Below are 26,548 nucleotides of genomic sequence, written 5' to 3' on the forward strand. Positions count from 1 at the left end.
CATTTTAGTAATGTCTTCAGCCAATTTTTAAAATTAGGTGATTATTATTATTATAATTTTGAGAGTTTATCGCTATTTAAAAAAAAAAAAAAAAAAAACTTTTGTGTTTATGTTTTTTTATTTATTGAAGTCTAACTATTACAAAAAATTATTAAAATACGTACATTATTATTATTTTTAATTTACGTATTCAATTAATGAAGACATTAATATAGTTTACATTTTTTAAAAAATTTTCAATTCATATAATTAAGTCATAATTTTATTATTATTATTTTTTTTTTTTGGGTCATGAAAAGTGTGTTTTTGTAATAATCGCGAAATAAAAATGAACGGTAATAGATGAGGTTGAGTATTAAGGATCGAACGGTCGTACACATACACACGACTGCTACGTGTTGATTGGATGGTTATGTGTATATATATAGAAGGCTGTTCCCGTCTATGAAACACCGTGGAGAAGTGCGTTGCAAAATAGAGGATTATTACCTTGGCGATATTAAGTATCCACCAGTAACCGAATCAACCGGTGACTTGCCTTGACGAAAGAGAAGCAAAAAAAATATTTATATATGCTGTTATTCCCTTTCTCTTAGAATGGGTCTGAAATGTTCCTTCACACGTCCCATCCGCTTCTTTCGTCTTTCTCCGCCGTGGAATCACTTAGTTGCCAATAATTTTCCACTTCTCCGGTGCCGGTATCTTCGCCGGCGGAATGCATAATGCTACCATCTCTCGAGATTTTTCTGCTCGATTCTCTCTTTGAGTGTGCTTCTTGTTGTTTACTGTTCTGTTACGCCGGCGTCCGGAGAACGGTGGTGTTTCCGACCGGAATCCAAAGGGAAGAAGCTCGTAGTTTCCTGTTATGAAGATCTTTTTTGTTGTTTTCTTAGCTTGATTGTGTTTTTTGTTTTTTTTTTTTTTTTTTTTTTTTTTTTGTCTAAAAAAACTTTATCCATTCAAATTGTTAGTACGATTAGCTGTTTTAGTCTTTTGTGGTCTCTGATAACGATTGATTCATACTGTTCGATCAAACATAGCGATCATTCTTGAATGTTGAATTGGATCGACTACCAAGGCGCGTGGTAGAAAAATCTGAATAGAATTCAGGATTGGGAGCTTTGTGGAGAGATTAGGAGAAGATGTTTGATCTTAATCTCAATGTCGACTCGCCTGATGCAACGCCGAATGAGGACTCTGTCCTGTTCTTTGAGAAGCTTCCTCAAGGCTCGGGGAATCAAATGGATGAATCAGGAACTTCCAATTCTTCGATTGTCAATGCGGATACCTCCAGCAATGGCGGCGATGACGACTCGTGCTCCACACGCGCCGGTGGCGAGCTCTTCATGATCAACTTCGGGATATTGAAGTCTGGAAGCGCGAACGACGTTGTCACGAAGGAGCTTTTTCCAATAGGTGGAACGGTGAATCCTGACTTCGGGATTCTTCAGGGGCATAACTCTGCCTGTTCGTCAAATTCATCGAGGAAGAACTGGATCAACCTTGCGTTTGATCGAAGCGGGTCAGCAGGGGAGGGGAGAATGATGCAACCGGTTCAGCCTCAGCCGGCGAAGAAGAGCAGGAGGGGACCGAGGTCTCGGAGCTCGCAGTACAGAGGCGTCACATTCTACCGGAGGACTGGGCGGTGGGAATCTCATATTTGGTGAGTGAATTTAATTGGATACCTTTAAAAAAATTGTTGAATCGTGTAATGGTTTGCGTTTGCCTCTTTTGTCAAATTCCAGTAGTCCTTCATTCACTCAATTAACTCGTCCTTCTGTTGAATTAGATTTCTAATTCACTCCGATGTATGCTTCATTAGTATATCTATTGTCTTAACTTCTTGTTTTTCAACTGTTCGCAGGGACTGTGGGAAGCAAGTCTATCTCGGTATGAATTCACTCGATTACTTAACTGACTTCGATTTATGTTATTTATGGAAATATCTGTTATCTACGGCATCTTCAGATTTTTGTTATATAAGGAAATTTTCATCAACATATTCCGTTGCGGTGAAATTCTGACGAAGTTATAATTCTTCGGTTCCTGTAGGTGGATTTGACACTGCACATTCAGCGGCGAGGTAATTTCCTATCATGGAGGAGATAGCCCACGCTTAATTCCTATTTTGTGCAAAGAATTCGTGTTTGACTTCATGAAGTTTTCTAAATTTAGAGCATATGATCGAGCTGCTATCAAGTTCAGAGGGGTCGACGCTGACATTAATTTCATCCTTAGTGATTACGAGGAAGATCTGAAACAGGTTGACTAGAACGCCTTCTCTTTTTTCTTTCCTTAAACAAATCCGTTTCATCGTCTAACAATTTCCTGTATCTTTCAATAATATTCTCGAGCAGATGAAGAATTTAAGCAAGGAAGAGTTTGTTCACATACTTCGTCGCCAAAGCACTGGTTTCTCAAGAGGGAGCTCAAAATACAGAGGGGTTACACTGCACAAATGTGGCCGATGGGAAGCTAGAATGGGGCAGCTCCTTGGGAAAAAGTGAGCAATCATTTTCTGAAATTGAAACGCATGCTTTATTTTGATCTTTAGTTAAGAAGCCTGTGCATACGTAATGTAGCAAACTGAGACTTGTTTTCAAGTCTTTTCTCAATGGGTATTACTTGTTCTTTCCCCACTTGGGAAAATAGAAATCTAAGATATGCCTATTTCAAGAAGAAATGGGATGGTGTTTTCATCATGGAGGTTACAATCCTTGCTGCAGGTATATATATCTCGGGCTATTCGACAGCGAGGTAGAAGCTGCAAGGTCTTAAAGCACCAATTTCACTCTACCTGAACTGATATTATTATCCTGAATTTTCAACCTCAATAGGCATCCAACCAACACGTCTCCCTTTTTCTTTTTCTGGAAATTAGGGCTTATGATAAGGCTGCCATCCAATGTAATGGGCGGGAGGCAGTGACCAACTTTGAGCCTAGCACGTACGGAGAAAGGGTTTCTGAGGGCAGTAGTGAAGGTACATTGCATACACTTATGTACGGGTGATCTGGTGGTTGCCACTATCATCTTTATAACCACTAGCAAGTTATCCCTCAATGGTATTTGATTGTTTTCAAATTCAAATATAGGTTGTCGGATCATGCTTGATTTGAATTTAGGGATTTCGCCCCTCTCACTTGACAACTATCCAAAGGATAATGAGGGGCACCTGCGGTTCCAATCTGGTCCTTGCTATGCTAATGACAGGAGCACAATGGTAACCACTAAACTATAATTTTTTTGTGTTTTTTTTTTTTTTGGTTAGTAATTACGACTTTCAATGATGGTATGATATTGTATAAGATGTCATGGCTTTGCTTTGGGTTTCCCTAAAAGGCTTCATTCCAATGGAGATGTATTCTTTACTTATAAATCTATATGATCATTCCCTAAATTAGCCAACGGAGACTCCCTCCCAACAATCCTCAACACTTTTCATTCTTCATTTATCGAACAACCTGACACAACATTGTTATAAACCTACTCTAAATTACATTTTGAATTGTTCATGTTGAAGATAGAGAGCAATGCTGATGCAGCAGTTGGCGATCCATCTTTGAAAGGGCCGGTAATGGCAACAGGGCATGTTCCCTTATGGAATGGTTTACAACATTCTTGCTTACTTCCCAGTGAGGTGAGTTTCATTGATGTGATTTTATTGTAAATCTTAGACTAATTTCCAAGTTCGATCAATTTTTGACAATCCAAACATTCAGATTATTTGACTATATCACATATCAGAGCAAAGAGTAGCTGAATTACATGGTTTTATTGAAATTTGAAGAGTGATTATCTAAACTTTGCTTACAGGAACGCGTGACAGACAAGAGACATGCATTAGGTTCATCCCAAGGAGTCGTCCCCAACTGGGCATGGCAAATTCATAACCAGGTTAATGCCACCCAACTCCCATTGTTCTCTGCTGCAGCATCATCAGGATTCTCATTTTCAGCTATCCCGGCTGCCATCCTTCCACCGCGCCAACCGGGCTCGACCGCCCATAACCTCCATTTCACTTCGGCCAAAGCTTCCCTCAACTCCCCTCAGTTGAACCCACAACAGCCACCACCATAAATCCTTATTCTTCTACATTACAGAGTGAGTGACCAAAAGTAAAATAATATCTTCTTTTTCATTTGTATGCCTTTTTTAAGTAATGATTGGCTTGATTTCTGACACTAAATAGCTGATTACAAACTGCTATGCTGCTTCATGTTTCTGTACCTGAAAACAAAAACATGATGCTAATATATCATATACGTACGCTTGCATTCATTGCTTCATGTCTCAGATTCTGTTTTTATGGTTAGTAGCCAATTCTTGCTTTTATGAACATATTTGCATAGTGAAATAGCTTTTATAAAGTCATGGTGAAAGTCTCACATCCGCTAATTTAGAGCATGGTCATGGATATATAATAAAAAAATACTATCTCTATTGGTATTGAGACATTTTAGGAAGTTCAAAACAAATCTATGAGAACTTATGTTCAAAGTGTACCATATCATACCATTGTGTAGAGTCTGTTCGTCTAACCGAACAAAAATTCTTGTCCATATACCATACCCAATAGCCATAGGAGAGGAGTAGGAGCCCACCAACCCTTCCTTTTTCCTTTTGCCTTTTTCCCTTTGTTTGGTTACCTTTTTACCTCTTTTTCCCTTTTCTAATGAACTTCTCTTGGGTAGCTGTCAGCGGAACTAGGACTGTGATTTTCATGGTTCCTTGTTACACCTGCAGTTTCATTTATATGCTTTTGTGTCTGACTGCTTGCCTGCCTGCCCGCCTGCCCGCCTGCCCGCCTGCCCGCCTGCCCGCCTGCCCGCCTGTGTATGGGAACAGTGAAATGTGGCCGAAAATGAGGAAACGTGGTGCTCTCATATTCTCCCTTTTCTATTACTAAATTTTTATGAATACAGGTGGAGCAGAGAATTTCAGAACAAACCAATAATTTAAGTTTTTCTGGATTCAATTGATAAGGACTGAATTTATGTATATATGATTTGGAATTTTGGTTTTAGAAATTGTAATTATTTCTTTCATGGTATTATAATTGTAAAATTTTAAAAATCCTAAATTTATAAAAAGTACTTCGCTTTAAAAATCTTATGCTCGTATATCTGGACGAAAATTATTTAATATTTTATTTAAAAAATATTCTTGAACTTTTAACAACTGGATTAATAAAAACTATTTTTTATTATAAAATCTACTTTTGATGGAAGGTATAAATACTAAAATTTTAAAATTAAAAAAATACAAAAAGTAAAAGTAAATAAATAAATAGAGAAATTAGAGACGAAAAGGGGTAATTAAATTTGTAGATTTTGGAAATGAAAGGGAGAAAGTGGAGCCACGTAAGCAAGGGGAGTGACAGCTAAAAGGCAAAATAAATGATATTATTAATATTAATTTAAATGAAAAATATTGGAATTTTCAAACATAATAAATAAAAAATGCTTTTATGTCTGTTTCCCCTTTTTCTTAATCTCATTGTACTGTCAAATCAGTCATTTCTATGTCTCTTCTCTTCCTTCCATTTTTTCTTCTATTTACAATTCCACCTCTTTTCTTTTCTAATTTATCAAAAACATCCCCATCCTTTTATCTTCTCTTTCAAAACTACCCTCCAACTTTCAAAATTTTCAATTATGACCCTTATATTTTCTTAACAAAACATAAATCATTTAAAATTTCGAACACAAATTAAGACCTCCAATAATATTACAACTTTTAAGGGTGTTTTTTTTAAAATAAAATAAAAAACAAAAAATCAGTGTTATATAAGATTTTCAATGTCGTTGATTTTTGACTCGTTAAACGACCAATCCTAGCAGAGTTAAACTCTGAATATAGTACTAATCACAATTTTAAATATCAATAGTTTGATTTCCCGTTTCACAATTGTTGAATTTGGAAAAAAAAATGAGAGTTGAACTCAACTTTTCTTGATAATTAGTCTACGTGTTGAGCAGTTTCATTCGTTTGATTATAGACCGACGCTTAATTGGTTGCTCAATAATATTGCGTGTAAATTAAGGTTGTCCTAATTTACTTTGCTCACCAATATAGCATCATCATTGTTTAACCAAATGTTATTATCAATGTTGGTTTAACTTCATATTATAAATATATTATTTATGCCATCTTTTTTTTTCTAAGTATAACTAGAATTTGAGCTTGGTTTAAAAAAAAAAAAAAAAGAGTAAATCTCAAAAAATCACTTAGTTTTGTTCATTTTGACTATCGTTGTGTGAGATCCTATATTGGTTGAAAAGAAGACAAGCATTTCTTATAAGGATGTGGAAACTTTTTGTTAGTAGCCGCATTTTAAAATCATGAGGTTGACGACAATATATAATGGGTCAAAGCGGACAATATTTACTAATAGTGAGCTTAGGCTATTACAAATGGTACCAGAGTCAAACATCAGACGATGTGCTAACGAGACACTAGGCTCTCAAGGGAGTCGATTGTAAGATTCCACATTGATGTGTCAATGAGGATGAGCAAAGATATTCCCACATTGGTTGGAGAGGACGCTGAGCCCCCAAGGAGATAGATTGTGAGATCTTACATTGATTGGAGAGGACGGTGGCCCCCAAGGAGATGAATTGTGAAATTTCACATTGGTTGGAGAGGAGAACTAAACATTCCTTACGAGGGTTTACAAGGGTGTGGAAATCTGTCCTAATAGACTTTTAAAGTTGGAAGCTAATAACAATACGTAACGGATCGAAGCGGACAATATCTACTAGTAGTAGGCTTAGGCTATTACATGTTGTCACTTTTAAATCTCTAATCTAACATTTAATTTATATCATTCACTTGTTGATGTCAAAGATCAAAAATATAAATGATTTTTTTATTTTTTTTTTATTTTAAGTTTTGATCCTCAATTAATGGACAGATTTAACTTTAGAGAAAGTTAATAAAAAAATTTATTTTTTCCTACTTTGGCACCGGTTTTGTAAGAAATATAATTTAATTTTTTTATCGAGATAGTATCAAACAAACGAAGTTGACTCAGATACAAAATAAACAAATGAATTAAAGTCACCCTATAAAATTCTATACTTAAAGTTAAATATTATATAATTCAATTGAGGCTTCGTAAAATAGGCGAAACTTCTCTAACGATAAAATTTTAATTTTATAAAAGAGGTAGGAAAAGAATAATAATTTCTACCATGAGAGGCAAGAGAATTCCAATCATTCACCTAATGTTAGTTGAATAAAATCAAGAATTTGGATAGCCTAAAAAGGAAATTATACAAAATTGGGAGGTGGTATTGCAAATAAAAAGAATTGGGAGGACGAATTGAAAAAAAATAAAAAAATCAGAAAAATGTGGGGTCCACAGAAAAATAATTTAGTATAAGTTTGCTTTAATTTAATTACTCATTTTCCGCGTAAATTTAATTCAAATTGAGAAAATAAAAGACGCACCCATCATTTAAATGATATCTTTCCTCTACCATTAAGGTTTCAGGGCTTTTTATTTTATTTTATTTTATTTTATTCTTCTTCCTTTTTTTTAATCCCTTTATCTGTCTCACGTTATGATTTTGACGGCCATGATTAAAACGAACACAGCAGCTATACCACTATAGATTCTCTAAGAGGACCTTTGGAGCACATGGTGGGCCCAAGCCCATTTGGATTTTGGCCTTTTTGTCCCTTTTAGGCCCATCAGGGGGCCCACTAGAACTTGGTTTGTTAGGTTTTTAGAACTTAGTGGGGTCTCCAATAGAATTATTTATATATTTTTTTCTTTAAAAAAAATTGTTTTGAAGTTTCTTCCAATATTAAATATATATAATTTGTGGAGAAGAGGAAGACAACCCTAATCGTCAGGAGAAGGTTGTAAGAAATCTATGTGGGCCTTTTTTGTAATAAATGAAGATAAGAGGGTGAAAGTTGCAATTAAAAAAAAAGGTTAAATTTTATAATATTGAAGAACAGAGGGGCCACATTGCTATTGCTATTGGTTGGCCACAGATATTCAAATCCAACCCCTCCTGATTGGGTATGTCTTTGTTGGATTTGTGAATGGGGAATGGCAACGGTGGGCCAAGTTAATGATTGTCCTGTCGATCGAGTAGAGTCTACGATGAGCCTAATCTATATGTCGTTTAAAAGCTTCAAAGATCCAACGAATAGTTAAGATTTGTTGACGTTTCAAATTTAAAGGCGGGATTTTGTTAGTGATTCTATCGTGACAATATTATGGGCTTGCTATTGTCACCATCCGTTCATAAAACCCTTTTGTTTTTTCTTACTATTTTTTTAATCTTATTTTCAAAATAAATAAATGAATAAAAGTACACAAATTCTGGATTTTATTTTTCTTCACATTTGGGTTTCTTCTAAAATTTTCCCAAATTTTTTTTAAAAAATATATAAATGACACATGAGGGAAATTATTTACATTGAAATCTCAGAAAGGCTTTGCACGAACTAATTCCAAAATGGTAAAAATAAACCAAATAACGTAGAAATTTTAAAAAAATTAATGATAAAATTTGTTAATCTCTGTTGTCTTAAAAAGACAAGCCGTGGTTGGTTCCTATCGATTACATTTCAACGTTCAATTTGAGGCCTAATCCACCAATCTTATTCAAATCCACTATGGATCAAAAGAACACTTCTTCCAACAGACACGAAAAGGCCCCAATCTTCATTTGATCAAATGAACTAAAATCTAAGCTCCCTCCGAATCAAAATTGTTCAGTTTCTCCCAGAAAGAAAGAAAGAACCTATGACAATACAAATTCATTAGTATAGCCTGGCATACTGCGAAACCAGTAAATTCACTCGAGATCCCGCTTTCGTTAAACTGTACTGGCAATTCTGATGCTTCTGAGTGCTCTAGTTACTTATGGGCAACTCTTAAAAGAGGCAAGAATTGATATGTGCTTTCTCAGTGAAGTCACCATGAAGCTTAAGCTACGTCATGACGTGTCAAGAATTACTTAACCCTGATGAACCAAATCTCGACCTTGAATTTGTAATAGTAATAACCCGAAGGAAGGAAGAATATGATTATCACCTCGTGACAGGAACTCCATCAATCTATCTCAAAAGGCAGGAAACTCCCCATCTTTGAACTATCTATAATCTAAGTAACTAAGTAAAACACTTGTAAAAAACAAAAGAATCAAAGTACATTCAAATGGATTTCGCATATAACCTTGTGAAGTCAGGAACTCCCAATCTCAACTTTAAGGTCTTGAGAGCCAAAAAAGTAGAATCTTTTACTCTTCGCTGTTGGCAAGGAACAAAATAATCGACAGCTGGAGGGACGGGTCGCCCTACCAGAGATTGACAGACATTTTACAACTTCCTGTCAAATAATCGCTGCCAATATTCAACTTGCCGCGATACAATCACGTGAGCTTACATCACACCTACACAGACACAAATGGGGCAAGTAGAACATGTCAGCAGGCAGGTAATCAAAAAACAGGTCTTCAACCCTCGTATCGGTTTCTCTCTCTCGCTCTCTGCTTTTTATTTCAGGAGGGATTATTCAAACAGGGCAGAAGTTGATGAAAGACAAACTTATTAGATACAAATATTCATTGTACAATTATTAAAAAAAAAAAAAAAAAAAAATGTTAAAGAAGGGGACAACAATCAAATGAAAAAATATACCGACAATATTCTTACCTTGTGGTAACATAATCCGATACCATCAGGGCACAAATCTTCCGCACCATCAAGGCCAGATTATGAATCTCTCAAGACATCATGGCTACACGTCCACAGACCTCACAAGGCAAATCCTAGTCCTTTGCTCAAACGCTGCCGCAAATCTAGGCACTCACATCATTTCATTCACCAAAAGTCACATCCCAAAGGTTCTGTTATATAGATCGCTTGAGCTGGGCATGCGGAATTTCGAGTCTTCATAACCAGCATAATATTTGTTGTATCCAAGCCTATCATTTCTCAATATATCTGCCACACCAATATTGGTTCCACCTTGAGCCTCATTCCAACCGTCCCAGTGGCCATGCGACATAAGCCTATTTCTAGAATGTTGGAGAGATAGCTGCCCAAAATTAGAGAGATTGTTAACCTGTGATTGGTCCACAAGCCTTGAAGAAATGCCATATGAATCCCCGAGATGAGAGAAACCATCTCCAACATCAGAGTATCTCTGCTGCTGGGGGTTCAGAGATCTTTGCATCAGTAACTGAAGACTTGCTTCATTATCAAAGGTACCTAATGAAGGAGAAAATGGTGTCCTAGCGTCTAGACCAGTATTGTTAAGACCTATCTGACGTCTGCCTTTACCAACTGCCAAAATAGCAGGATCCATAAATTCAATATCGCCCGTGCTAATATTACTTCCAGTTTGATTAGCTTGATATGTATTTCTCAACAAAGAAGAAGAATCTAGCAGACGGTTTCCTGAATCAAAAGGTGAAAATTTAATGCAGAGAAGGTACAAAATTTATTTACATAACTTTACTAAGCAGAGGAAAACACTAACCAGAGAGGGAGTCAGAAACTTGATCTACTCTGTCATGAGAAGAGAAACCAGGTGGTGGCACCCGGCTTGGAACAGAGAAGCCAGGCGGAGCTGAGATTTGAGCTCTCGTAACTGCTGAATAAGAGAGTCTGTGAGGAGGTTTCTAAGCAAAACAAGTAAAACAGCTGATTCCAAAAAAGAACATCAAATTACACTTCCAACCCCCACGGATAAATGAATGAATCAAAAGAAAGCAAGATAAGACTTCATTTCACTGTAGAAGCATCGGTTCGAAGGAAAAATTCAAAACAAGAGAAATTGGGATCTGGTGTTCTGAATCCCAAGAAGGAGCACCAAGAGGATATTTCCATACCAACACTACCCACAACATGCAACAATACACGAAGTAAAAGAAAAACAAAGCTGATTGGAAATTAAACCACCACTAAATATGATAGATATCTCAAACACAGATCAAGAATATTTAAAAAAATTATCATAAATATGAGCACTCACCTGAGAGCTTATTTGAGGAATTAAGGGAGTGATTGCTTGAATGATTTACTGATCCATCATAATTGTTAGAATAGAAGCCACCACTACTATGAAACTTGTCTGAATGCACATTATCATTTTTAAAGAATTCATGCCCGAACGAATGATTTCTCTGTATTTGTTCAATCATATCAAGAGAAGGTTGTATCCTAAAATCTTGTCCTTTAGAATCTTCCTGCCTTGCAAAAGAGAATCTGGACTGATTATTGCTTTGCACCTTCCTGGAACTTGGAGATTGTTTATCACTTTCACCCAAAAGCTTGGCCAAATTCTGGGACGTTAATGTGTTATCCCACATGTTGAAGTCCATTGACAATATATTTGAGATTATGCTGTTTTCACCATTATCTACAAAACCACTGCCATTGGCATTCAGCATGTCACCAGACAACCTGCCCACATGCCTTCCTCTTCCTTCGTTGTGAAGTAAAAATGAATTTCCATGGGGCATATCGGTAGCAGCAGAAGAGCTGATCCCATTCTCCACGTTGCCATTGATAGCAGTTGATATGTTAGATGCACGGAAATGTGAATTATCATTGAATTGTTTATCAACAAAAAGTGAATCTGCATTTAAATTAGCAGGATCATTGGCCGCTATATGTCTTAAAGTATGCAATGTCTGCCCAGAAGTATTGACTCCATTCGCAAGCTGACTGCTAAACACAGGCGGGATGCTAGATGAGCTTAGAGATGAAATATCATTGAATGGCTTATCAAATGACAAATCAGTAGCTAGACTGGTTGCTGCCCCATTGACAGCATCCGGCCACAATGGATAAGAGGTAGAGCCATTCAGGGCATGAAATGTAGATGCCCAGCCAGGCAACCGAGTTGAAGGGCTCAAAATCTCTGGATCCTTGAGCCTCTGACTATTAAAAGATATCACATCCTCTTCCAACTCACTTGCATTAACAACCTCTCTCTGTAAGTTCGATCTCCAATCACGTTCTTCTCTTGAAAAAGACATGCAACTAACCACATCATCGCCTTTCCAAGCATCTGTCGAATCTAAAGGTGCCACTCTAGACTGCTCTTGTAAGCTATGGTGATCCCCGGAAGCTTTAATCAAATCATGATCAGAGACTATAGTATTTGGTCTTAGACCAGATTGTTCATCTATATCATCTCTATCAATGCTAACTGTTGATATATCAGCGCTCAGATTTTGTATTAGGCCATCAGAAGAAGTAGTTCCTACTTCAGGACAACTGCTAGAATCCTCAATATGGAGATTAGGAGTAGAAATGCTCGGTGCCATAGCCATTGTTTTCTGACTGTCCTTTGTGGCTGGAACCCCAGCCACTGAACAACTCAAAGATACAAAAGTAGGCATCTCCTCGGGTGAATCATGTCTGTCTGTCGACAAAGATTGATAATCCGTGCTAACAGGATGTTTCAAAGATTTTAAGGATTCTTGATGAATTTTGGCATTATTAGAAGTGTGACTCTCATTAAATGCAGGTCTCTTTCCTGCTTCACTATGTACTATAGAAGCCGAAGAAATGCTTGCATCTGCAGGGGGAAGTGATAATATGCTATTAGTAGCATCGGACTTTTTTGGAGGCCCATTTGTACTTGGTAAACTTGATACTGGCACTTGAAAATTTGAGCCTCGGGTTCCCCTGGCATAAACAAACGTGTTTTATGACCTCTTAAACAAAGTTAAGAACTTTAAAATGGGTGCAAACATAAATATCCATGTACCATGAGGCAGCTGCAGGGAGAGCAATTGACTTATCTGAGCTTCCATTTGGAGGAGAACCTCTAATGATGCTAACAGTATTCTGGGTAACAAAATTAGTCAAGCATATCAGCATAAAAAGCTTCAGCTCTTATGGATAGGATATAAAATTTCCCCACTTTTGATTAATAAAAAGAGAAATGTACGAATAGAAACATAAGCGGCATCACAAAATTTTCTAAAATATTTCCTCTGAAGAACAATCAATAGAGTAGGATGTTCCCAGTCACAATAATATGCCATAGATTGCCACCCCAAGAGTGTTCCTTAGATTGAAAAGTTTTAACAAGTTAAACTACTAGCCTTCAATGAAATTTAGAGGTGTTAATGTAATGATAGTTAGCACAAAACATAAATATTTAAACAAGTATTTTTAAGGTTCAACATAAATTAATATCTAACTGACAAAAAAAGTGTTTCTGCATATTATATATGAAAGAAACATCAACTATTTCTTTAGCTATTGGAGTTTAGGATGTCTTACACTTGAAGGGTTCTTAACAATGGGTTTCCCATTTGAAGAATTGTTATTGCAGTAATCATCCATTGGTGGTGGTAACACACTCCCTGAACGCCGATGCGTATTGTTTGAGGCACCAGTAATTTGTTGCACTCTACTCCTTTAATACAACTATGTAAGTTAATTAATCATCCAACCAAAAACACAGAGTCTCCAAGCAAGCAAATAGCAAGAAAGTCATCCAAACATATCAAAGCGGTGATGGCAGTACAAACAAAAACAATCTTGGTAATAGTATTACTTGTCTAATCGATGATTTTTATCCCATTTTTAAGTATGGTTTATTACAATCAAGTGTTATTTAGATTTTGGATTTGAGAAGGTTGAACACTTGTCCAATCAAGCATTGGCGGCTTCAGTATTAAGCATCTCCCCTTAGTGTGTCCATAGGCTGACACTGAAGTGTATCATCCCTTCTTCCCTTTGTTCACAACTCAAATGAAGCTGTGGGTTAAATTGCATTTAGGGTTTAATATTTGTTAAACTTCTCTTCCTTATACTAGACAGGAACAATATAACCCAAAACCAACTGTAGAAAAATACACGACCACATAAGAGTAAAGGGAATCAGTTTTGGCACAAGAATCAAAACTTCATGAACCAAAATAATCCAATTTTATCCACAACTAGAATACGTATTCTTACAATACTATATATCCAAGAAATATGTTCAGTTTGTCTGAAATATGGTTTCACTCGAAACTTCAAAGCTTACGACTAGTAGAGTTCATCATTGTAACTTGGGATTGCAACATGATCTTACTGACCAATGGATACTATTTTTCCAACAAGAAATACTCTTTGTAGTAGCCGACTAAATCTATTAAAACCATATAACTAGAATTAGTATTACAATTACTAAAAATTGAAATTGTAAATTTAAGTACGGGCATGTAGAATAACGAAAATAGAGGATATAAGTTCACACTAACCAACCTCATTCTAGGACAGTAGATAATCTGGGCACCTATTCAAGTCTGTTATGCATAATGAGACAATCATGGGAAATAATTATAGGCAGATATAAGAATATCTATTGCATCGTAGTAAAAAAAAAGCTGTCGTAGATATAGGGATATGTATTGCATCCATAGCCTATTTCATTAGGCTTGACTAAAAGCTTCATTCGTTTCCAAAAACCAAAGTAGAGCTTTTATAATCTACAATGGAATTATGGTCAACTACACGTAGAAAATTGTTAGAGCAAACTGATGTTATGTCATTCCACACTACATTGTACTCAAACATCATTTCTCTTTCCACAAGCCTCAAGGATATCTCATAGGGTCAAACATCATTAGCAATTATTTTAAAATATAAAAGATAAATAAATAATTATGCAATGAATCTCAATCTAAAAAACCCTTTGAGAAATCAAGCAACAAAGGCACAACAGCAGTTTTAAATACAAAATGATTATCACACCTTGTGTATGCTGAAATGATTTCATCTTTAGTGAAACTATCTTCTTGAGAACCAACCTCGTGTAAATACAAGCAATCAGGGTTGGTGCAAGGCTGAAACGTTAGTTATAACATTATGATCCAAATCAAATTTAAGTTGTAAAATTTTTAATTGGTAAAACTATAAATACAAGAGAAGCAAATTATAAAATTCATACCACACTCCTCAACCAAGCATGACAATATTTTGTCGTTCCAAAGCATGCCCTAAAATAGAGGCACCCAGAGAAAGTAAATTACAAATTTGACCAGGAATATTCAAAATGTACTCTAGAACTTACTACTCAAATATACACTAACCTTAAAGGCTTGCCCTCCAAGACAAACTGATGTACATTTTGGATACATCGAACAGCTTCCTCCTCTTTTGAGAATGTAATATATCTAACCCAAAAAATACAAGAAAATAAATATTTTTTTATTTGAACAAAAATATAGAACATAAATAAATATTTCTGGATACATACGTGATACTCGTATCTAAGTAAAGCACGGAATAAGAGTTATGTCGGTGCCCCAATTCAAACTAAACTAATCAGCCTTCGTGTAGAAACCATATGCACAGAAACAAAATGTTCCAAAAAGGTAATGTACCATGCAATGAAATATATGAACGTTAAATAACCTATGTAAATAAATAAAACAGTTTGTTTTAAGAAAGGAGGCAAAAGTCATTGCAACAAGAACATTTGAACTTACACACTACAGGTACTATTAGTAAATTGTTGAATGACTCCAGTTGTTGTACGGGACATAGACACTTTTAGAACTTTCCCATACTGACCAAAGTATTCTCTCCGCTGAAGAAGCTGCACAAAGGATGATAAGAGGACATCCATTACTCCCATCAGAACCAAAAGTATGCAGATCTATTTAAGAACCAATAGTTTTGGGGAACAGAGAAGCAGAATATACATCTTCATCTGCCAGATTAAGAGGCAGCCCAACAATATATACTAGATTCCTTTGAATCACGCGTACACTGCTAAGCTGCTTTCGTCCTTCAGATGATTTGGCTTTTGCTTTTTGTGACTTAACCTTTTTTTCCACACTTACTTCAGCAACCAATCTGAAAGGAATAATTTTGTATTTTTAGATAAGAAACAGTATAGAATAATAATTATCAGGACAACTCTATCTAAATATTGCAAATGGAAGAATTATGACTAAGTTGGCAATGACGAAGTAATGAAGGATCTTTGTGTTTGGTCTAACACGTATTAGACAACCACATCACTTATTGATGGGACTTAACATTCTGACACTTGTCTTCAAAAGAAACAAGAAAAGCTCCAAAGAAATACCAGATATTAAGTAAAACATAAAACTACGCCCAGAAAAACTTATACCAGTTACAGGAAAAAGAAAAATATATCCAATTTGTGCAAGTAACAAGCGAACAATTACAAAACTCTCTATCAGACACTTGCCAAACACTTCTGAGATACCTAATCTGCAGTGCTGATTTATTACTTTTTTCTGATAGGAAACGGAAAAGTTCATCCATAATCAGGGACAATAAAGAAGAGGGAAAAAAATAGGTAAGGAATCTCCCAAAGCAGAGGGATTCGTAAGAAGCCCCAAGTTAATAAAAGCAGCTAGAAAAACAAACTCAAGGAAAATTGACCTTTCACAGCTTGATGCCATGCCTACAATTTTTTCCTTATCGTACACAGCACGACATGCAGGACATCGACCCTCGGTGTCATCCTTCTCAGCCATGTCCATAATATGATGCCAGCACCAAACACAAATCTGCCAGTGGGGTAACCATTAATTTAAGATTCAATTCTACTTTTACATTGAAAGGATCAAGATATATCCATAATCAACTCCTGAAATCTCCAGTAACATAAGCAAAACTAGAGGAAAATTGAAGTATAATATCAGAGTTTCCTAATTCTCAAGAAATGAAAGATCCATCTCAACATCTCAAGTAGGAAACATAAGACTTCCATGAAAGGGATTCAGAAAAGATGCACACACTTCCCCTAAAGGTTGGTTTGCTGATAGCAGTTTTAAAACATAAAGAAACACTGTTAAAAGTCAGATTAAAACTAAAATGTGAAACCCATAAAAACCCGGTTGCTTATATGCATTTGCTGATCTGTAATTATGGTATGTTTCAAACCTCATATCCGCATTTGCATGGCTTCAATTGCTGATCAGTTGGATCCATCTCTTCCGCACAGAGTGGGCAAGTTTTTTCTCCTCCGTCACTCATGGTTATCTAAGAACAAAAACAAAGCAAATATAATTATAAAAGGCAAAAGCAAATAGGCTGCCAGCTAATGGAACAAAAGCCTTTTCAGTGCATATACAAAGTGGGGGGGGGGGGAAACAGCTTTCTAACTAATTCTAATATCTAATTGTGCAAAGTACACAACTTACGATTATTTTCCCAGGAAACTAAAGAATGCAATCAATCTTCGCCGAATCTAAGAAAAGGTACTCTTAATTCCTCATTTTGTTATTAGTAAGAGTACGTTCAGTTTACAATAATTACCAAGTGAAGAAAATCACAACACAGACATCCAACTCCCCCTTCCCTTTGTACATCATCTTCTCCTAAACCATTAGAACAAGTCACCAATCGCTAATTCATTTAATTATACATGCAATTATGCTTCTGCACAATACTCGTGACCACACCTCACGTCTAATGCCAATATTTTCATCACTAGACCTGAAGAACATTTTTATACACATAGAATAATCCCCCAAACCCATCCATAGGCTGAAATGAGCACAATATATGGATGAAACTCGACGATGCTAATCAACTGTGCTGGAGCTAAAAAGAAAAAACCATTTCCAACGAAGAGTACATAGAAACTACAAATACCAGAATTCTAGATCGACATATTTCGAAACTATAAACATAACCGGAAATTATCCAGGACTGACCAAGTAATCGCGAAGAAAACAAAAACAGATGAATCGAAGACCTAATTAAATTCACAAACATGCAACAAATCGAAAATTGAAGCGCATATGCATATTGAAGAGAATCAAAGAACACGAGTCGCCGTAACTTATATGAAAACCAAAAAATAGCTGCAGCAAATTCAGAATGAAACGACGAATAAAATTAGGGATCTTGAAGATTGAAACACAAAAATAAAGATTGCACAATAGATAAAGATCGGATTGCAGAAAAATGGCTTGAGATTAGAGCTGGCGGTCATTACAGTTGAGAGATCGACAACACGCAGGTAATGAATCTGTGAGGTTGAGATTGTCCGAGAAGCGCACGATAACGAAGACGCGAACAGACAGAGGAGAACAATAGGAGGACCCTTTAAGGAGAGAGAAGCTCTTGGCTTTGGATGGCTTTTTGGCCGCTGTCTTCACTCTGCGTCGCTGTCAAATTAATATTATCAATTTTCGAACAATACCCTTCAATGTTGCCCTAATTACAAAATTGGTCCGCTCCACCCTTCCTCCACCGGCATCGGCCCTATGGTTTACTTTTTCCTGTAATGAATAAATTGTTTCTTCAATTATTTTTATTATATTAAATATTATTATTATTAATATCAAGATAAACATACTTCAACAATATTTAATTTTATTAAAAAAATTCATAATAAATATAGTATTTAAATTTTTAAAGGGAATTGTGCTGGTGAATGTATGTTATTTATTAATTTTATTGCATAAAATTATAAATATTTAATTTTCTTATCTCTTTTTAAAATGGGTTTAAAAAATTTATTTAAATCACCCTTCATTATAAATTAATTTATTTAATTAGTCCTTTGAAGACTTTAAATTCGGTACTTCAAATTAATACTATTAATTATTTAAATCTGTTGATTTTATTCCTTTTATTGTTTATGTAGACGGAAAATAGGAAACGATGATAATAAAAGACAGAGTAATTACTATATACAAAAATTATAGCAAATTATCTACCATTTTCATCATTAAAAGTCAATTAAGGATGAAATTTTCGGTGGAATTCTAATTATTTCAACTTTTTTTTATATATTTTTTAAAACAAAAGTCAACCCACAAAATTGATTTTATTTATATTTTAAGATAATACTTGAATTTTTAATTATATTTCATAAATAAAAAGTTAACTAATGGTGTATCCATGTTTATATCAATCATCCTCCTAAAACAACAATTCGAAAAAATATATAAAAAATAATAATAAATAAATAAATATGTGTGTGGAAATTCAAATGACTTACTTTTTTGATAACGAGATTTATCTCGACCAATCACACTATGTTTTATTCGAGGTTCAATTTTATATTATTAACAAAAGTTATTGGAAAGTCATTCACCGACAAGAATTTTAATACGTGTATATACATATAACCTATATATACACCAATTACATGGAAGAAAAACATTTTTGTTAGTGATCTTTTTTTTATATATATATTATTAAATATAAATACTACCAATATACTTTTCGGTTAGGTAAAACAAAATTACCATAAGAAGATAAAAGAAAATTACCAATATACTTTTGACGCTTTGTCTCCAATATCTATAATATTTTATAATTTTAAATTTATTTATTTATCAATAGTTCTAATATTTTTTTCTTTCTATTTAATATAGGAAATTCAATTTCTCATAGGATAAGACTAGCGAAAATTAAGAAGGAATGCAAGATAAAGAAAAAAAAAATTGAGGAAAAAAAGAAAAATATAGACTATAGACCACAACAAGGGAATGAGAACTTTTTTTATTGTTTGTTTTATTTTTATTTGTTTTAATTCAACAGCATGGATGGAGAGATTCAAATGACTGACTTATTAGTATAAACAGTTAAGCTACATTTGTGTGGGTGGTTCGAGAAGTGTAAGATCCCACATTAGTTTGAGAGGAGAACAAAACATTTGTTATACAGGTGCAAAAACATCTCCTTAGCGAACATATTTTAAACCCTTGAGGGGAAGCCTTAAAGAAAAGTTGACAGATGACGATATCTGCTAATGGTGGGTTTGAACTATTACAAATGGTTTAGAGTCAAACACTGGGCGATGTGTCAATGAAAATACTAAGCACTAGCCCCAAGAGGGATGGATTGTGAAATCCCACATCGTAAATGCTAGGCGTTGAGCCTCTAAAGGGGATGAATTGTGAGATCCCATGTCGATTGGAGAGAAGGCAGACACTGAGTCTTCAAAGGGGATGGATTGTGAGAACCCACGTTGAGTGGAGATGATTATCCCGGCTAACCGTAGCTACAATAGGACTCTGCTTGATATAGCCAACCACGTGTGAATTATAAAGGAAATGTTAGGCGTGTGGGCTTTTATTTTGACTATTATTATCTTATTTTTTAATCATTAAATTAGAATATAAAATTATAAACACAAATAGAATCTTTTGTTAGATGAATGGTCGCTGTATAGACAATAAATGAACAAAATATGAACGTAGTACAATTATAGAAGTTGACGAGGCAAGAAAAAATGAATAAGCGCTAAAAGAAATGCCGATTTAATAATTAATTTATATTATATCCATACATTTTAGTATCCATTACGGTAGTTGACGAGGCAATTCTTGCTTTTAAGTGAGGCTAATTACGTAAAAGAGCTATCCTGAGAAGGGTAGTTACGTAAAAGACACAAATATATGGGCCCGAGAATGAGCCCAAATAAAAAATTGGACCAAGCTGTATTGGTTGTTTTATTAAGCCCACCGGACCCAGAGAGGTACGCACCGTTCAGAGCGCGGCAAAGGTCGGCTCGACGCCTATCTCCGTCGCTTTTGATTTGAAACGGCTTTCCGCGGACTAAAAAAATGAATATTAAAAATTCAATAATTAAATGCTTTAGTTCCGAGACATAAGCTAAAACTCAGCTTTTAATAATTTATTCCCATTTAGTCCCTACATTTTACTGGATTTTAAAATTTAGTTATTTTTATTTAGTATAATTGATATATGTTTGAAGAAAAAAAAAACGGTCATAAAGAAATTAAACTTTTTATTATGATAAATTAAGAGATTTTTTACTTACTAATTAAAAAAAATATTGTAAATAATACTATCTCTATTGTTACTGACTTTTTTTGAAAAATCAGAAGTAAAGTCATAAGAGTTTAGGCTTAAAGTAGACAATATTATATTATTGTGAAAAGTCGTTGGGCATGTCAAGTGAAAAGGGACTTAGTATCGAACAAATTGTGTATTTTGTTTGAGAACTTCAGAGAAAGAGTCGAGCCTTGATTAAGGAGAGGTAGTTCGAGGGCTCCATAGGACTTAGTGAAGGCTCTATAGTGTACTTTGTTTGAGTTGAGGATTGTTAGGAGGAGAAAAAGTCAAGCATCGATTATGGGGAACTCGTTCGAGGGCTCCATAGTGCTCAGGGATGCTCTATGGTGTACTTTGTTCAAGTTGAGCATTGTTGAGAGGAGAAAAAGTTGAGCAACCATTATGGGGAGTGCGGTCGTTCGAGGGGAGGATTGTTGGGTTGTTTGAGGGCACCATAGGTCTCAGGAGAGGCTCTATGGTATACTTTGTTCGAGTTGAGGTCGTTCGAGGGCTCTATAGTTCTCAAGGATACTCTATAGTGTAATTTGTTCGATGAGAGGATTGTTGGGCTGTTCGAGGACTCCATAGATTTCAAGAGAGATTTTATAGTATATTTTGTTCGAGTTGAGTATTGTTGGGAGGAAAAGGAGTTGAACCTCAAAATTATTACACCAAATTTAAATTTTATAAGAATTTTAGACTAAATAAATAGAAATTAGAAAGTAAATACCTCACAACCACTTCCATGCATAAATTTATTTCATAATTTGTTTGCATTTACGCAAAGCTCCATTATAAGCCGAAAATCTTTGACACGACGCGCATTAAATACAAACTCGCGAGAGAGCTACAGAAACGGACGCGTTCTATATTTGAAGGCAATCATAGCGTGCAGGGTGGCCGCATCACCTGCGTGTCATTATTAGCGTACGGATATATTTTTCCTTGCAACTTCCCATGAAACTTGGCAGAATTTGATTGGCTGTCACCTCATTCATAAGTTCCAATCAAGTTAGATCGGTGATATTATCATTTCATTATCGAATCTTCCATAACAAATACATTCACACGCAAAAGCTACACAATAATTTATAAATGCCAAATGACTTAACTGACCTTAAGTCGTGTTTCAAAATGCATGCTAAAAGCCATACAAAATATTAAAAAAAATAAAAGGGAGAGAGTCAAAATAATACGTGTTAGTTAATGTGAAAAGCACCTCCTATTTTATTTTACACATTTTTTTATTTTATTTTAAATTACAATTTAGGAAAATTCAAGTGATAATTACGTTGATTTAAATTAGTAATTTAATTATTTCATGCTTGCACAATTGTGTGGAAGTTGGAAAATAAGTTATTTATATATTTATTATTTTTTAAGTCGTAGAGGTAAGAAATTGAATCTCTAACGAAAAGGCTCAAGTTGGCTCGTTAATGTTATATTATTTATAAATACAATATTTTTTTTTAAGAAAATCAAAACTAACTAATTTCTTGCCGTTTTTAGAGTGTTATATAAAGAAGAGCAATCACTGTCCTTAATGCGCGAGTTACGTAGGTTAATTACTGCGGTATACACGAGGAAACCAGATACTTCCCCTCCTAACTCGCAATAGTAAGGGTAATTTAGTCATTTCACATCTACTTTCTTAATTTTCGGTTTTTATTCTTTTTATCTCTACACATTCCATGACCGTACAGGCGACAGTAAAATTCAATCACAGCCCTTCAATTCTAAAAGGTGAACATGTGCCGTAGGATAGAAAAAGAAATCGAACGGCCTAAATTAAGCTACTAGAAGCTTCTAATTCTTCGAGTGTTGCTCTTAAGTAACAGCTCCCTCCTTCAGCCTCTTAATTTTGTGACTGTTTCGTGCCATTTTTTTTTGTAAAAGAGTACTCTCTCCGTTCCATTTCGCGCTTTCAAGGTTTCCATTGACGTCGATTTGGATTTTCTTTCTTTAGATCTGTTTTTGTTCATTTCATCGATTCTATTCACTTCTGGCGCGAGTTGATTTTTTAGTTTGTAGGATCTCAGCTATGGCGAAGAACTATCCACCTATCACCCAGCAATACGAGGCGGCTGTCCTGAAGGCTAGGAGGAAGATTAGAGCTCTTGTTGCTGAAAAACATTGCTCTCCACTAATGCTTCGTCTCGCGTTGGTTTCTTTGTCCGCCATAATGATTGATTATGAATCTTTGATCATTAATGGCCATGATTTACTGTGACTTTGTGATTGCAGATGGCACTCCGCTGGAACGTTTGACGTTAAGACTAAGACGGGAGGTCCCTTCGGCACGATGAAGCTCGCAGCGGAACTCGCTCATGGCGCTAACAAGGGCCTTGACATCGCTGTTAAGCTGTTGGAGCCGATTAAGGAACAGGTGCCGATCCTTTCGTACGGTGACTTCTACCAGGTACGGCACTATCGTTGCGATCATTATTTTCGCACTTTTCATGAATGACGATTGTGAAAATTTGTAATCGACGTATTGAATCGAGAGAAAATGAATGGTTTACTGTTTGCGTGTTCTTAATAATTTTTATTTTGTTGTACGATAGATCGCCGGGGTTGTTGCTGTTGAAGTTACCGGCGGACCCGAGATTCCCTTCCATGCTGGCAGAGTGGTAGGTTAAGCCTTATAGCATGTCCGAATTATTTTGATCTCCATAGTTTTCTAAACGAATTCTATTTCCACATTTGCTTTGCTTCCATTTCGCTAATGACTGCTGTATGTTACTTTTTGACGTACGGATGAAAATTTTGAAAGGAAAAAAAAATACCAAAAGGGGAGACACACGAATTAATTTTCTTTTTTTTTTGGTGTCATTAGAACTTGGCACCAAAAGTTTACCCATTTCTGCTACAAATCAGCAAACACTCCACCACTCATTCTACTATTCCTCTCCCTAAAAATGAGTTCCACTACTTCTAATATCTACAGCCTTTTTTCATGGAGAGATAAGCAATAAAAATAAATATTAATCACTATATATATATATATATATATATATATATATATATATATATATATATATATATATATATATATATATTAACCAACAAATTTATTGCCGGCGGATTCATGATTCTGCTACCATTAGTTTGATCGTGTTCCTGTTGTATTTAGTGTTTCAAGCTCTTTTGTGATGATTCGCAATGCCATTTTTAATACTACTTGTCAGTTAATTGTTTGCTTGCGTACTTATCTCCCATCGATTTCGCATAATCTGAACGATCGTCGAGAAATTCATTGTTTACATTCTCAGTGAACAAACTTATAATTAAATGTTTTCCCCATGACTCAACGATTCTGTTAATCATTCTATAAACTGATTTCTATATGGAAATTCTGAGCTGAAAGTCTACAAATATTTTTTTTCATTTGGTTCCTGGCCTGCTGATTTTGAGGAGAGAATCACTGCTAATATTTTTTTCCCATACAGTCCTTGAACTCTTTGGCTACAGTTCTTTTTTATATATGATTTGCTTGTATAATTTGATTTTTTCCGCCACAACTTGATTCTTGTTGCACCATTATTGAATTCTGATTGTTTCCCCGGCATTTTCCGACATCAGGACAAGCTTGAGCCTCCGCCTGAAGGCCGCCTCCCCGATGCCGTAAAAGGTGAATACATTAGAAATATTTAAGACCAATTTTCTCTAGATCTAGACAGTAATGATCAACGATTCAATGATAAGTTTAGTGAACAAAATTTTATTATAAATAATATTTCGTTAGTCTATAAACTTCGAGACACTTTTAATTTTTCTTCTTAGTAGTTTTAAAAGTCAAAAAATCAGATTAAATTAGTGTCCTGATCATCTATACGAATGGTAATTCCAAGTTTAATTAATAAACTATTATGTTTGTGTCTATTTGTATTGATAACACAACATTGTCGCAGGGACTAGCATCTAAATCTTCCATTATTTTCTAGGATGTGATCATTTAAGGGAGGTTTTCTACGCAATGGGTCTCAGTGACAAGGATATCGTTGCTTTGTCTGGTGCTCACACTCTGGTTTGTTTCATCTCTTCGCTTGCATCTTCCAATCATTCTCAGTCCTTTTATCGCAATCTTCCATCTGGGTTTTGACTATTTCTTAATTTCTAAAGGGAAAAGCTCACAAAGGTCGATCTGGATTTGAAGGACCATGGACCACCAATCATCTCGTCTTCGACAACTGTTACTTCAAGTGAGTCTTGCTCAGTAATACAAATCATTCTGGGTGAAAATGGATAAAATTCTGAATATATTAGGTAATCTGTTCTTGAACATTTGAAGGGAGCTTTTATCTGGAGAGAAGGAAGGGCTTCTTCAACTGCCATCTGATAAGGCGCTTCTCACCGATTCTGTGTTCCGTCCCCTTGTTGAGAAATACGCTGCGGTATACACTTGTTCTAGTTTCTTGCCAGTAAAATAATTGAAAGATATCAATGCTATTTTTATTTGAACCCGTTGTTGGCAGGATGAAGATGCCTTCTTTGCTGATTATGCCGAAGCTCATCTGAAGCTCTCAGAGTTGGGGTGAGTTCTTCTAACCAAAGTCTTAGTAATGAAATCTCCTTTGTGATCTTAAAAGTTGGCGAATGACATTGTTGTTGCAGATTTGCCGATGCTTAAATGCCTCGGAAGTTCAAACGCCGACGCTTGTCGTATGCTTCATAAAACTGGTTTTAGTTTCTTAGAAATCGTTGGTTTTTGTTATAAGGATGTTTGTGCGTGTGTGGCTTTACACTCATCACGCGCTTCGACGGTGTTATAATGAACGCTATATACACACATTACATTCCTCGTGAGAAATAATATTTTTTACTATGAAATCCAAAATTAAGAAACTAAATATTATAATTTAGGGAAAAATTAAGCTTTGAGTTCAATATTCATTTGGTCCTTAATCTCAATATTATATATTTTTATTCCTAAATGTTTACTAGTGCTCCATTTTGCTCTCTAGTTAATTAATTCAACTATAAAATTTGAAATTAATTTTAATACGGATGAAAAATTAAGTAATTTTAATTTAATTATTTTGATTTAAAAATAATCACAATATCTTTGGAACCACGTGGAAATATAACTTGCGTTAAAACTAAAATAATATTTTTTCTTTTATAATATATGATAATATACCTATTTTAATTTAATAAAAATAGACGAGACTATATAATGAAAGAATGTGTTTATCTTATTAATTTAATGGTGGATTTTAAATTTTCGTCTAAATTAATAAAAATATCTTTTAATTTTGTACCCTCTAAAAAAATATTTATAAATTTAATAAAAAGTTTAAAGATACCCTTATAAAGTTTAAAATAGTTAATACTTTAGTTTATAATTATCATTTGAATTTTCGAAAGTGTGAAATAAGTATTAATCCTAAAAAAAAAATTAAAGAAAACTTTGGTTAAAAGGTATAAAAAGTATAAGATCAATGGCAGAATTGAAATTTGACAAATAGCATAATTTAGCTTAAATTTAAATTCAATTTAATTGTCAACTTTAAAAATTGTGGGAGTGGATGATCAATTTATGTCATCTAGTTGTTGAATATATGGATGAAGAGATTGGACAAATTTCTGCCCATCTTTTCAGAAATTCATAAAATTTAATTTATTCATTCTATTTATTGTTTAAAAAAGGTGTAATTGGATAATAATAATTTTTTAATTGAGAAGACATTATATGGGACTGTGAACGTATTAATCCTCATTTGAAGTCCGAACCCTGTTTGAAATCCGCTATTGTGGGCCCGAATCAAGAGCAT

The 26,548-nt window shown here is 34.9% G+C and overlaps 3 protein-coding genes across 9 annotated transcripts; 2 read left to right on the plus strand and 1 right to left on the minus strand.

The window, feature by feature from the left end:
- The first annotated feature begins 472 nt into the window (after positions 1-472).
- On the plus strand, positions 473-4,994 carry LOC111484384 (ethylene-responsive transcription factor RAP2-7). 4 transcript variants are annotated; one of them, XM_023130946.1, is made up of 11 exons: positions 473-1,663; positions 1,865-1,890; positions 2,053-2,083; positions 2,176-2,263; positions 2,358-2,503; positions 2,727-2,771; positions 2,882-2,982; positions 3,095-3,222; positions 3,523-3,639; positions 3,816-4,103; positions 4,694-4,994. In XM_023130946.1, the coding sequence occupies exons 1-10, from the start codon at positions 1,143-1,145 to the stop codon at positions 4,077-4,079; spliced, it is 1,467 nt and encodes a 488-aa protein (XP_022986714.1). In that variant the 5' UTR covers positions 473-1,142; the 3' UTR covers positions 4,080-4,103; positions 4,694-4,994. The 4 variants fall into 4 exon arrangements, with proteins under 4 accessions (XP_022986714.1, XP_022986716.1, XP_022986715.1 ...); XM_023130948.1 differs by having other exon boundaries at positions 4,746-4,994; XM_023130947.1 differs by lacking the exon at positions 4,694-4,994 and having other exon boundaries at positions 3,816-4,288.
- Positions 4,995-8,506: 3,512 nt separating this feature from the next.
- On the minus strand, positions 8,507-18,130 carry LOC111484418. 3 transcript variants are annotated; one of them, XM_023130991.1, is made up of 14 exons: positions 17,959-18,130; positions 16,899-16,997; positions 16,395-16,522; positions 15,683-15,836; positions 15,467-15,576; positions 15,068-15,151; positions 14,926-14,974; positions 14,730-14,821; positions 13,269-13,398; positions 12,748-12,827; positions 11,002-12,665; positions 10,507-10,620; positions 9,678-10,424; positions 8,507-9,415 (listed from the first exon to the last, which is right to left on the minus strand). In XM_023130991.1, exons 2-13 carry the CDS (start codon positions 16,989-16,991, stop codon positions 9,856-9,858), a joined length of 3,267 nt encoding a protein of 1,088 aa, XP_022986759.1. In that variant the 5' UTR covers positions 16,992-16,997; positions 17,959-18,130; the 3' UTR covers positions 8,507-9,415; positions 9,678-9,855. The 3 variants fall into 3 exon arrangements, with proteins under 3 accessions (XP_022986759.1, XP_022986758.1, XP_022986757.1); XM_023130990.1 differs by having other exon boundaries at positions 10,507-10,617; positions 13,269-13,404; XM_023130989.1 differs by having other exon boundaries at positions 13,269-13,404.
- A 4,498-nt stretch (positions 18,131-22,628) lies between these two features.
- LOC111484522 (L-ascorbate peroxidase, cytosolic-like) lies at positions 22,629-25,599 on the plus strand. Of its 2 annotated transcripts, none has more exons than XM_023131162.1 (10): positions 22,629-22,703; positions 22,806-22,934; positions 23,019-23,193; positions 23,339-23,404; positions 24,357-24,405; positions 24,719-24,801; positions 24,897-24,976; positions 25,066-25,168; positions 25,250-25,308; positions 25,389-25,599. In XM_023131162.1, the coding sequence occupies exons 2-10, from the start codon at positions 22,816-22,818 to the stop codon at positions 25,402-25,404; spliced, it is 750 nt and encodes a 249-aa protein (XP_022986930.1). In that variant the 5' UTR covers positions 22,629-22,703; positions 22,806-22,815; the 3' UTR covers positions 25,405-25,599. The 2 variants fall into 2 exon arrangements, with proteins under 2 accessions (XP_022986930.1, XP_022986931.1); XM_023131163.1 differs by having other exon boundaries at positions 22,640-22,703; positions 22,799-22,934.
- Positions 25,600-26,548: the final 949 nt, after the last annotated feature.

Source organism: Cucurbita maxima, unplaced genomic scaffold, assembly GCF_002738345.1.
Source record: "Cucurbita maxima cultivar Rimu unplaced genomic scaffold, Cmax_1.0 Cma_Scf00009, whole genome shotgun sequence".
In the NCBI taxonomy this organism is placed as follows: Eukaryota; Viridiplantae; Streptophyta; class Magnoliopsida; order Cucurbitales; family Cucurbitaceae; genus Cucurbita; species Cucurbita maxima.